Source organism: Glycine soja, chromosome 1, assembly GCF_004193775.1.
Source record: "Glycine soja cultivar W05 chromosome 1, ASM419377v2, whole genome shotgun sequence".
Lineage (NCBI taxonomy): Eukaryota > Viridiplantae > Streptophyta > Magnoliopsida > Fabales > Fabaceae > Glycine > Glycine soja.
Window position 1 is genome coordinate 56,953,445 of NC_041002.1, and position 13,856 is coordinate 56,967,300.

General features: G+C 32.4%; 1 protein-coding gene and 1 pseudogene across 2 annotated transcripts; one reads left to right on the forward strand and one right to left on the reverse strand.

Moving 5' to 3' along the window:
* Nucleotides 1-524: 524 nt before the first annotated feature.
* LOC114368023 lies at nucleotides 525-2,366 on the forward strand (annotated as a pseudogene). The gene has a single exon (XR_003657320.1). The product of XR_003657320.1 is annotated as a YTH domain-containing protein 1-like (transcript).
* A 2,734-nt stretch (nucleotides 2,367-5,100) lies between these two features.
* Nucleotides 5,101-6,719, reverse strand: LOC114368032. The gene has a single exon (XM_028325366.1). The coding sequence runs from the start codon at nucleotides 6,674-6,676 to the stop codon at nucleotides 5,429-5,431; it is 1,248 nt and encodes a 415-aa protein (XP_028181167.1). The 5' UTR covers nucleotides 6,677-6,719; the 3' UTR covers nucleotides 5,101-5,428.
* Nucleotides 6,720-13,856: the final 7,137 nt, after the last annotated feature.

Here is a 13,856-nt window from a genome sequence, read left to right on the forward strand (position 1 = left end):
GTTAGTCTTGCGTTTATAATTATTCCGGAACCTTAGTTTAAATGGTTGTGAAATTCGCTTTTATTGAATTTTTCTTTTGACACAGGTTACGTTTTAAGTGAAATGTTGTTTTTTAGTTCTTTATACCATCTCCCACCCTAAATGTGAAGGGGGATATCTCGGTTGGTTGAGGAGGGACATGAGTTATTGTAAATCCCAACAGTGTCTTCTATTTTCACAGATAAAAAAAATCTCCCACCCTGAATAAATGGTGTATAAATGTTGTTATCCCGTTAATGTTAAATGGTTTTTCCTGCTGTTTTCGTTTCTTTGGAGTTCTGGAGCTTTCAATTGAAATGCAGCTTCATTGTCGTCGATACAGGAATTTCAAAGGAATGGGAACCTTTCATTTTTGTTTTTAATTTCATATTATTAATATTGCCTCATTGGTGTACATTTACTTTACATTGTTGATCACTGCTCACGTAGTTCCTAATTATGCATTTCCAATTAAAAGCAGGGAGGCTGGCCTTGGTATTAGGAGAGGTTACAATTAGCGGTTCCTAAGTTAAGCATGATAAAACAGTCGTCAAGTAGGAACAACAGATCCAAAGGCATCAAGGTCAAGCATGTTCTGCAGATTATTCTATTGCTTGGTGTTTGCTTCTGGTTGATCTATCAGGTTAAGCACTCGCATGACAAGAAGAAGGAATTTCATGAGAATGATGCAAAAGTGTCGGCCTGAACTCAGACTTCATATCAGACTCTGTAACTTGGTAGAAAAAGATATTCATCCAGGTATGGATGAAGTGAATCAAAATGAAAGGCATGAGGAAGATGAGAATATTTTAGAGGATGAAGATAAGCATGAACACAATGAACATGAAGAAGGAAATGAGCATGAATCAGAAGAAAAAGGTTACAAACGTGGAGTGAGAGGAGGAGGAGATGAACAAGAGGAAGTTGAAAACAAAAACAATGAGGTGGAAGATGAAAGGAGTGGAGGAGATGATGAGATAGATGAAAATGACCAAGAGCAATCAGCAGTGGATACTGATCGTGATGAGGAGTTCATGGATGAAGAGAAAGCGAAAGAAGAGGAGAGTGATGAGAAAGAGAAAGAAAACAATCATGAATCTCGGGAGGAAAATTACAAGGAGGATGATGCTTCTAGGCTCTAGCGCAGTCACTCGTGATACTGGTACAACTAGCACCGAAAGTGAGACCCTTTTAGAAAACTCTGATGTAAACTCAGCAATGAATATGACGAAATCAGAGAACAGATCTACTTATACCAAGGAAAGTAACAGGGGCCAACATAGTTCAAATTTAATATTACAGAAGCTGAATTGCCTGGTGGGACTTCTTCCAATGCAGCATCTGGTAAAGAAACTGGAAGCGACAGCTTGTCCCACACAGTGGATAGCTCACATTTAGACAATATTACAACAACATATCTGAGCAGTTATTCTGGAGCAGGCAGTAATCTGATAACAGTGATCTCTGGTGGTAACTTACAGGAACTAGCGCAAATACTTCGTCTGAATCAAACCAAGCTCAAAATGGTACTGTGGATACATTAGTCACTGAAGATGTAAAAAATCTACACAATATTACCACGACATATTTGGACAGTCATTCTGAAGCTGGCAGTAATCTGACAGCAGTGATCTCTGGTGGTAACTTGGCAGGAACTAGTGCTAATACTTCATCTGAATCAAACCAAGCTCAACATGGTACTATGAATGCAACAGTCACTGAAGATGCCAAAAATGTGCAGACAGAAGGATTAGAGCAGAGTGGCAATAGAGTCTCTGAAGAAAACCTGCCTGGTTCTAACTCAACAGTCCCTGTTGAAACAGAAAAGGAAGATGCAGCTGCAGGTAAATCTTCTAATCTAGAGGGTGGTGAGTTAGAAAACACAGCAAAATTCGTGGCATCAAATGAAACTGAGAACAACAGTGACACTGAAATGAGTGAAACAAACAAGAATCGGAATATTTCATATGTGAAGGAGAACACTGATGTTACTAAGAATGAGTTCAAGGGTGACACACAAACAGATGAAACATCAGACTCACCATGACACTGATTGTTCTGATTCTCACATCCTTAAGAATGTGGCAGAGTTCTGAACTGATCTGGATACGCATATATTAGAAATGAAGGGGATAATGGTGACGCAACTGCAACAGACTAAAAACATCGTCTTTTTGTTATGGGGAACAGCTAGTGGAGTATTAGAGTTTATCTTCTGAGCCATGTTACTTGAACACTTTTGCTTGTTAAAAAGAAAAATGTTCAAGGCAAGACCCCCAAAGGTACAAAGTTAGGCTTGTTGATTTTCATATCAAGGTCTGAATATGTATAATTTCTTTTTTCCTCTATCTACTGACGTTGTTTATTTTGCTTCCCTTCTTATTACTTATTGCTATAATTTTATCTTTTCCTTAATGGAGTACAAAAAGTAAATAAACGAACGGTTGAAAAACATATAAAATAGGCCATAGTGGAGAGACAGTAGAGGATTAATGGGGCAAAGACATCAGGTGCTATGGTTAATAGTTAATAACTAGAATTAGCACATTCATGGTCATATCTTCTTCACACGACACGATCCAAACTTGGGAATCTCTTAAAAATAAAAATATTAAAAAAGTGTTATTAGTAGTATTCTTTTATTGTAATTTTTAATATAAAAAATATTTATTAATTTCTTAACTGGGTTGGGGATAAAACAATAAAATACACACGACCCTTGAGCTAAATTTAGTCTGTTCCACTATTCCTTATTTATTTGGTCCTTAAACTTTGAGTCCTCACTCTGTTTGACACTTTTACTTTTACAGTTTTACTGTACCGGTGTCATCCCTCCGCAAGTGCATTTGCTGACCTTGCCACCACTTCACCATATATTTTTAAGAAATTTGGCATTTATGCTTTAATGGTTTATTCATTATGATGTGTCGTGACATGTTTAACACGTCATATAAGTTGGCTAAATTTGAACTCGTTATTTGGAAACGTAGGAAAGAGTATATATTCTCATCCTCTTGGTCAACTAATTCAACTCTCTCTTTGAGGTAGAATGAATGCTTCTTGCGGGACATGGATGAGGACATGTCCAGTTGTCCACAATGATTTTTTTTGCAGGAAAATACAACGACTCGCCTATTCTATTGAATTGGTCCCCTTCACTTATAGGATGGGTAAAATTGAATTCAAATGGAGCCTTCTCATCAGAAATCACCATGCTATCTATGATGATTCCTCCTACACAGTAGACACTCCTTGTGGTAGGTGATGCCTTTGCTAAACAAGGATTGATTTTGCAGCCTTGCCTTGCCTGAAAGCTGAAAATTTATGAGCTTCCTCCTGATTTTGTGAATTGCGTATCTACATTTTTTAGCATGTCATTCTTCTGTTTTCTTTAGCCAAAAAATTGGAGAATTTTCTGTAGAGTTAACAAACGAAAGAGTTTGTTATTTTGGGCTTTTAACCCCTGATAGTTTTAAAAAAAATCAAATCAACTTTTAATACCTTTTATAGTATTTATTATTGTGCAATAAATTCTCTTCAGAATTGTGCACAACTAAATGAAAAGTTTTTATGTCATTCTACTAACGTACGAATATACTAGGGGTTATCTCTTTGTTTTTTTTTATATAACTAAATTTTATAGCAAATGTAGATCTTTAAATATAAAAAATAAATCTTAAATTTAAAATAAATAATTTATATTACAATATAATATTAGCTTGACGACCAAATATGAAAGAGTGCCTGTCATTTACTAACAGAACATTTAAATACAACCTTTTTTTAAGAGGAACATTTATATACAACTTGAACATCAGTTTTTATTTTTTTTTCGAGAATATTTTTGGATAGTATTTAATTAGAATCTACACGTTACCCTATGTTTAGAAGAATTAAAAAAAAAACTTTTTTCCGTACTCTTAGATTTATTTGTAAATGTATGTCTAAGAATAAAGTAACCAAATTTCTAATTTTAGGTCTATCAATAAAAAAAATATTTACTGAAAGAAAAAAGGTCACAAACATAAATCAAAATGTTCCACTACCCTCACATATATCACTCTTATTTAAAAAAAAAAATGTAAGTCTTTCTCGAATTCTGCTTTAGAACTCACTTTTTACTCTTGGACCAGTACTGAATGTATAAAATAATCTAATTCTTTTTTGTGGAGAAACAGTATAAAACAAAATTTATACTAATCGAAATTTAAGTCTACAAATCTTCATATTGTTTTGGACATAGCCATACTTTATTTTGAAATGGATGTGGTGGGCATAAGCCGCGATGTCCCTTTTCTTCTTCTTTTCCTTAATCACCTTCCTTCTGTTCATACTTCATACTGAAGAGGGTTCCTCTGGATCATTTCCTAATAGAACATTTATACACTACTTTTTTTTACGGTCATTTAGATACTGCTTAAATATTTTTTCCTTTCAGTAAAATATTTTTTGCTTAAATCTTTATACTGATTTTGTTTCCTCCCTGTAAATCTGCTATCTTTCATTACTTTGAACTAAAGTTGAGGACAAAAGAAATTTCAGCCAATATAGGTGATATTAAAAATTGATTTTGTTTATATTATGCTTAATTTGGACAGAAGCATTTGTCTGTCTACAGCCTGGCCTGATGCGTTGCTCATTGTGATACCATTATTACTTCTCATGTTCGAGACAACAAGGCAGTCCCAGCCAGGATACAAGCATTTGTTACAAAGTGACTATACTTCTACTACCGCTGTTTTTGGTTTCAAGGATAAAATTACGTAGAACAAATTCGAATTGGATATTGTTAATCAAGCATTGTTTATATGGTAAAAGTACTTAATCGTACCATACTCAAACACCTGTAGAGTTGTATGTATAGATTAAATAGTACTAGACTAAGATTAGAAGATAAGTTTAACAATTAATTCTCTTCGATTTTTTTTAAAGGTCAAATCCAAAGAAAGTTTAAGAAATGGTTTGAAAATAATATTTTTAGGGTGAGAGAAGGTTGAAAATAATAACTAGTCCGTCCGTGGAATCCATGTCCAAGTATCAAATGAAAAATCAAACATTGGGACCTCAGATCAGATGCATTCATTTAAACCAAAACATTGGATTCTCAAGCTTCATTTCACATCTTACTTAATTCCAACACACGAGACATGAATTAAAAATACTGTACAAACTCTTCATAAAAAAAAGAAGAATAAAAGAATACAAGAAGATCTGATCTGTAAGCAAAATAAGAATTCAAAACTTTATGCCTAAGCTAAGCAAATGCCAAATAATTTCCTAACTGTACATCCTCACTCAAAAACTCAGAAGAAGAAAAAAAAATGAAAAAGAATATAATGAGTTCTCTCCTCTCCTGGTTACAGATTCCGCTTAATTGCACGCAAAACGACACGAAACGAAGGAATGGAATCTACTGCCTCAACTCCTTTCGGAGTTTCTGAGAGAACAACTTGCAAGCGTCGATACTCAAATCCAAGGCCGCGGCAAGAGCAACGAAAGCCGCAGCATCCTCCGTGCAAGTCACGTGCTGCACCCCAACCTCCACTTCGGGCTTGCTACACTTCCCCTCTCCGCTCACCATCGCCGACATCACAAACCCCTTATTATAAAAGAAATTCGGTTCCAACCCGAAATCCGAATTGGAACCGGACCCGGAACCGGACCCGAGGTCCCAGCTCCCGCGGGGAGTGTTCACCGGAGTAACGCCGGATGTAGCATCGATGGCAAATTTTCCACCGTGCTGGGAACTGATGGTGGAGGCGGCTAGGGTAACGGGGTCGGCGGTGCCGGGAAGGACTTCAAAGCGGTAGCCGACGGCGTTAGAGTTGTTGGGCTCGCGCCAGGCTTCAAGGCGGCCCCATGGCTTCCAGGTGCCGTCTCCGTCGGGGCGGATAATGAGCCAGGCCCCCGGGTTGGAGCGGCTGACCCGCTGCGAGCCGGGGGAGGGGACGAACGGCGTGGCCATGGAGGCGGCGGCGACCGGAGAGCCGGACAAGTCGTGAACGGTGATGGACCATCCTTTACGCTCGGCGGCGTGGTTGGCGTTGAGCGAAGGGAAGTGAGCCTTGTCCTTGTCCCTGAAGCTGAACTTGCAAGTGAAAACCGGTTGCTTGACGTCGCCTTTTATTTGGAAAACCTGCGGGCTGCACTCCGGTTCGCCGTCGAACCGGAATACAAAGCGCGGGTCAGGCTCGGCTCGGACTGTTAGGTGAAGTAACTGGGATGGGTTGGTGTTCTTGGAAAGGGAGAGCCAACCGTTGTGGAAGGTGCAGGGGCGTGACTCGGCCAAGGTGAGATCGAGGGGTATTGAAACTTTGCCCAATAGTTTGGCGGAGGTGAAGACGCAGGAGGGAGTGGTGGGGCCCTTGTAGACGGAGATCTTCATCAGGGGCTTCTTCGAGGCTTTCAAGATTTGGGCTTTGGAGAAATCAAAGGAGGCGGCGAAGGAGTGAGGGTGTGGGTCGGAGTCTGATATCAGAGGGACACTGGACACTCTAGGAGAAGTGGAATTCGAATCAAGTCCCTGGAGTAGGATCTTGCAGAAGAAGGGGGAACTCGAAGGGTGGACTTTGCCGGAGAAAGAAGAGGGCTTTGATGATGCCGGGGACTTGACGGCGAGGTTTCCGACGAGGATCCGCACGAAGGGGCACGGATCCATGTTGTATGAGTGAATGAAAGGAAGAGAGGGGCTTGGAGTGTATTAATATATGATGATAACTGACAGTGAGAGGGATTATTGTGGAAACTGAATGTGACAGCCTGTAACTCGTTGGAGATTCATTATTTTCATTCCCTATAAATCTTTTATTTCCAAATCCTTCTTTATGTTATTATCCCACTTTTTGTTTCATTTAATTCTTTTCTCACAATTAATTCTTTTATTTACTACTGTAATAGGTATTAGCTACCAACTATGTCCAAATTGCACCTAATTCCTTCATGCCAATCCTAATTGTCCACAAAACTTTTTTTTTTCTAAAGGTTTATAAGTTGGAACAATTTTTTTAACGCATGTACCCTAATAAGTAAAAAATCCACCTTCACCGATATCGTATATACTACTCAATAAATAAGCATTTAGTTAAGGTAATTGTCTCTTTTTTTAAGAGTAACAGTGTCTTTTTCAATACATTTTAATTAGTTTTTTTATTAATTGAAAAAATTATTTTACTCATCGATATATAATTTTTTTAAGTAATTTTTAATGTTTTAGACATTAATTAAATTATGTTGGATAAAATTAATTGAAAGTTAAAAAATTAACCAAAAATTAATTGATAATTAATAATGGTAAATTAAAAAAATAACTTATTAAATTAAGATCATGTTTCATCAGATATTTCAATTCATTTTTAGATTTTTTATTAGTTGAAAAAACTTGTTTATAGTTTCATAAACAAGTTTTTAAAGTAATTTTTAACATTTTTTAAAATGTTACTTGAAATAATATTTTTTAAAATGTTAATTTTTATCTTCTAATTTTTTTATATTTTATTTCATTTTATTCTTAAAACATATATTTAATTTCTTAATTATTATTTTTAAATATTTTATTTATACTCTTCGATTATTCTAATAGTCAGTGTTACACAATATTTATGATTTAATAAAAATAACTTAAAAGTTTTTAATTTTTAATTTCAAATTAACTTTTTAACTAATTTTACCAAACATAAATTATAATAAGTATTTGATAAAACTAATTATTAAAGTAACTTAAAAATATAAAATAATATAAATAATAAAATTATAATTTACTATTATGGGTCGAATCATAGTCTAGTATAAAAAAAACTACCGAGTATACTCTAGTGAAATTAAAAAACATAAAAAATACTAAATATGGAAAAATTAATAACTGACATAAATCATAATGCATGTTTGGTATTAAATCACTACTTTATTTTTATTTAAAAGGTAAACTAAGTCAGTAAAATCTAATGAATGATGCGGTATTAGGTAATTAGTATAATATGATAGACATTTAATGAAAAGTGATATATATTATCTAAAAAAAGAATGATGATAATAATAGAGCAAAAGGTAACGGGAGAGGTATGAGCTGGAGGCAGAGATAGAGCAGTGGCGTACGTACGGTAATGGCCAGCGAAGAGTCGTTGGGCAATGCAATAACGCCATCTCTCACGCCTATGTCGGGGACACAGCTGGCTCCCCCCATCGCCATCACCTCTCTATCTTTTACGCAACTTTCACATCTCCCATTCTATTCACCTAAACTACTTCAACAATATCTCACTTTTTTACATTAAGTTCCAAATATTTATTATGGATAATATATTATTTTATATTCAAATTTACATTTATTTTTTTATTATACTAACTTCTAATTTTACTTTCTTTTAGCTTTTGTCCGTATTTCTTATTTTATTAAAAAACCAAACACTTTAAGTTTATTATCATAAATTATTGCATATTCATTCATGTTAATAGGTCATAGTAAATTAAAAAAATAATTCCATATAAATTTATACATTAAAAGATTTTGTTGAAGGTCATCTATGACCTATGGGTGTGATGTTATATCACCGTCCTTCTTGTCCACTACCATTGATAAGCGGAGGAGGAACTAATTTTGAGTTTCAGTTTGTTGTGAACTCAACTCTGATTTTGGGTTTGTATTTCAGTTTATTGTGGATTTTAAATCTGGTTTTGGGTTTGTTGATTTGGATTCTAATTCAAGTTTGATTTGTTTAGTTTTAGTTTGTGTTTTCCAAAACAAAACAAAAATGAAAAGCAACTCTTTAGTTTTTTTTTTTAACTGTTTTTTCTTCATGCTCCTGTCACTATTTCGAGTTGTTTGCTAGCTGATAGTTCACCGAGTCTTGCTAGAAGCACCCATCATTTTATTGAAATATCAAAATTACCCTTATGCTTTTTTTTTGTCTCTGTGATGGGTGTGTATGTGAGAGTGGTCTGTAAATCATACGGATCAAGTTGATTCATAAAGTTGAAACAGATCAATATGATCCGTAAGTTTTTTACGGAACAATACGGATCAACTTGATCCATAGAAGTCTTACGGATCAAGTTGATCCGTAAAAAACTTATAGATCAAATTGATCTGTAAAACTTTTACGAATCAACTTAAATGACTTACGAATTAAAGGTATTTTCGTCATTTCACCTTAAGTATTGGGTGCACTAGTAATAATGTTGGTGCACATAGCAACATCCTAGTTCACCTCTTGATTCTAGTGTCTAGTTTTTTTTTTTTTGGACTTTAGTCCATTGATTAAAAAAAAAATATCATCGCATCATCCTAAAATCTTCTCATAAAAAATGGTTATATAAGATTTTTAGGTAAACGCGACAATTCATGCTCCTTTTTTTATTAATTATTATGATATTGTATTGTGTGGTTACGATGTGTCATTAATACTCTTATATAACCTCTACTTACATGTGTTTGAAAATTAGTACAAGTAACCTGTTCTTCTCTAATATTGACGGAACTTTTTTCCTTCTGCAAAGGGATTTTTACATTTATCTTTTTCACCTTCTTGATTCAAACGGAGTAGTCGAAATGGGGGTTATGTTCTTTTTATACAAAAAGGGATAGGTATTCTAAATCTCTTATTTTTCTTACTTAAATTGTCTTGTTTCATCAGGAATTTTAATAATTGTCTTTGTGGAATGATTAAGATTTCCCTATGCCGAATAAGTATTTGACGAGATTGAATGAGATTATTAATCCCATTGAATAACTATTTGATATATAATACATCAATCAACTAACGAACATATTCTCCCGTGAAACTAAAAACGATAAAATTATTAATTAAGGATGTAGATCAACAATTCTTGCCATTCTGTTTATATATATATATATATATATTATTAGCTTTTGAAAGAACCACCTTTTATATTCATTTAAAGTCATATTAAAATTCTGTTGGAGCATTTTCATAAGGTTTGCTATCCAATTACTTTTTTATTTCTTTATTTAGTTAAATTTCTTATAAATAACCCTATAGTCAATAGAATATAATTGGTTGTCTAAAGTACGTTAATTATTGTTAAGTATTGTAATTTTTTTATATTATTTTTTATTCTTATAAATAAAAAATATATATAATTCAAGAGTTGTTGATAAAGTTGAGTACTTAACATTTTTCTTTTACATAAACCACAAGAATAAATTCAAAACTGGTGGTGCTTGACTTAGTATTTAATTGAGGGAGAGATTTTTATAAACTTTTCGCTTTGGTCAAAATTTAAGAGAGAATACAAAAAGAAATAAATAAATTCTGTGTTTGGTAGATTAAAATAAAATAAAATAAAAATATTTGAATTAAATAATATAGTGAAATTGTAGGACTCACATTAATTTTTAAAATTTTTATTTCCTTTCCACTCTATTTCACCTTTACCAAATACACCAACAGAGTTTGATATTTTTTATTTAATTTCGACTCCCCGATAAAATTAAAGGAATTTATTAGTTTTATATTTATTTATCATGTCTAAAGATATAATAGTAAATTATTTTATTTTTCTGCTTTTTCTTGTGAATCAAAACAAGGTGTACTTGTATCGCTTCTAGTAAATATTCTTCTCTTCTTTGAATCTAACATTACTTTCAGGAATTTGAATATGTTAATTTGCACTAATGTAGAGCGATACTTGACCTCTTTATGTAGCTTCGCATATATGATTATTAGAATCTGGAACACGATTGAAATATCTACAGCTATAACAATAATGCTAAATTATTTTTACATTTTATTCTAATTCGATGTTTCGAGAAGAACTTGTCTTCTCCACTTTTTTTTTCAGTTAGGGATCAATAATAGCATTAAATCTTTAATTACGCTAAGTGGACTCCTTTAAGACTGAACGTTTATTTTTTATTCACAAAATCCAAAAATGAAATTTTCTTTTATAAAGAAAGCTAAGCTCCTTTATAATATTTGAAACCAAACAATGAAATTGGATCATTATAACACTAAAATTTTTGTATATTTATGTAGATATAAGTTTATATAATATATTTTATAATAATTATACAATTAATTATATGAGCAAAGGGGCATTCCGAACTGTGGTACAAGGTAATCCATTTTATCAAATCGTGCATCCCACATATTTTATATTACTTTTTAATGAAATTCAGACTTGCATTTGTTAACTACTATGAATTACACGGTGAAAACTCTGCTGTTTGGGTGATGGATTGGTTGCAAATGGAGCATGCTTTTGTCACCAGCCTGTACGGTGTGGTAAGACATTCTCACTATTTTGTGGCATGTTCATGTAATACACATGTGCAAATTGCAAAATTTATTTGTTTGCAGCTTGATGACAATCTCGTTCGGATGAAGATGGCCTTGCAGTTGATTATGGACTCATAAAATGATTACAAACATGATGTGTTGATAAAAGCCCAACAATATTTGCACTTATGAATTTTCTTCCTATACCCAATATAATTTATTTTACATCTAATATAATTTTGAAAATTTCAATTGTATGCCGGTTTATTTCTTCTTCTTCATTCCTTCATTCTTTGTTTTTTTCGTACATTTTTTTTTCCTTTTGGCTAAGTTCTTCCTTCCATGTTGTGGTTGATTTGATCGAGGTGCATTGTTTATGGTTCATTCGTAATTTGTGATTATCGTTGTGGTAGGTGTTGCGATACAACGACAGGAGAAAATAGTTTTTATAAATTTAGTTATATTTTTAAATATATTTGTACAAATATTATTATATTAAATAGTTTATTCAAGTGTATAAAATATGAAAATTTAGATATAAATTTTTATATATGCTTATCAATTTCAATGTAATATTTTAGTATATGTAGTAAAAAAATAATAAAATTGTGTCATAGTATATGTTAAAAAACATATTTATTGATATATCTACATAAATGTTTTTGTGTAGTGTAGAAGACTTTAAAATAAATTTCAACATTGAAGTTTTTAAAAATAAATAGATATATTTATAAATAATTAGAATTAATTATAAGTGATAACGATTCATATATTTTATTAAGAGATAAATTATTGTTATATGTATATAGAGGTATGAATTGTTATATGTCAATCCGTATAGACTATATGTATGAAATTTCATTAGTTGTCGTTAGTTTGTCATTGAATTGTTTTTAATGTTTTGTTAAGATGGACAAACATCAGTGTATATATGATAACATCTAAAGAAGTTAATATGAATGAAGACGATGAGGAGGAACCTAGTGTGTTTGAAAATATTGATTGTTCTTATGCCTTCACTACTTATCCGGTATTGATATGATTTTGTATTTTGTTAAAGTAAGTAAATGAATGTCCTAGGAAGACTAAACATGTATTATCCCTTTTGTAGGTGTTCGCTACCCATGAGGACGTATTGCAATGGGTCCGTACTATTGCACATGATATTGGTTTTGTGGCTGTAATAATGAGGTCAGACACATCAACGGGAAAGAGAGGAAGAACCTCATTTGCTTTAATTGGTTGTGAGAGGAGTGAAAAATATAGAGCATACAATAAAGCTTTAGTACGAACGGTGACTCGTAGTAGAAAATAAGGGTGTTTAGCGAAACAAGTGAGGAGAGGTGAAGGGTAGATGAAGAACTTAATATGTGGGACTCATAATGTGGGTGTTCCTTGTGCCACCTCTTCGCAAAATATGGGTGTTCCTTATGTCACCTATCCGCAAAAAGCAGATAAAAGTCTCATGTCACCTGTCTCCAACGAACATGTAATCAAAGAACTTAATCCTGTAGCAGTTACTTTACCTTCAATCTCAAGTGTAGACCTTCCCAATTTTCCACCTTCCTCCCATGAAAAGCCAACTTCAACTCGGTATGTTCTTGCAAATAGTTAAAATTAATTAGGTAAATTAAAATGACAAATACTTACTTTAAATATGTTATAATTAAACAAATAACTATCTCTCATGTCCAAACTCTAGTTGTCACATGACCAGCATATGACATTAACATTGATGTATCTTGGGACCCGCCCCTCTGTATCAGTACTTACATGATTTGTAACTAGCTCGTGAGACTCCTCATGAACCTTGTCTACAACATGATCCACATGGTCAATATCCTCAGCAACAATTGCAGTTCCCCATTGTTTACATGTCAATGTTGTCAGCCTTCAAAGCTGAGGGACTTCTTCCTCATCACCAATAACCTGTCTATCTAAGACTTTTTCTAAAACTCTGTCTAAGGCTCGACATAATCCTTTAATTCTAATCATAATCTACAAATTTGTACATTAATATCAAATAATATCATCATTCAAATAATAATCGAGTTTCATATTTCATAAAAAAAATATTTTCATTTTATTACTCAAAAAATAAGTAACAAAGTAACTGATAAATCTTCTAAAACCTTACTGTATTATTAAATGTAGTATATTTTAACAAATGTAATAAAAAATTTAGATTAATATTAAATGATGAATCTAGAAAATTAAAATATATCATCAAAATCAAACTACAATTTTATTTTAAATATTTTATAAATTACCATTTAATAATTCATAAATAAGTATTTAATTATTTTATAAATCAATGTAGAAATTCATTGTTTAAATTTTTATACTTCAAATCACTATTTTGTGCAAACTAAAATATATGATCAAAATCAAAGTACAATTATATCTTTAATTTCTAATAAATGACTATTTAATTATTTTATAAATAACTATTTTAACACTTTTATATATTTATAAACGAATGAAAAAATTTATTTATATATTTTTTATACTTCAAATCACTGTCTGTATAAATATTTAATAGTATTAATGTAATAATATTTATACAAATATATTAATAAAAAATATTTTTCTTATAGAATATTA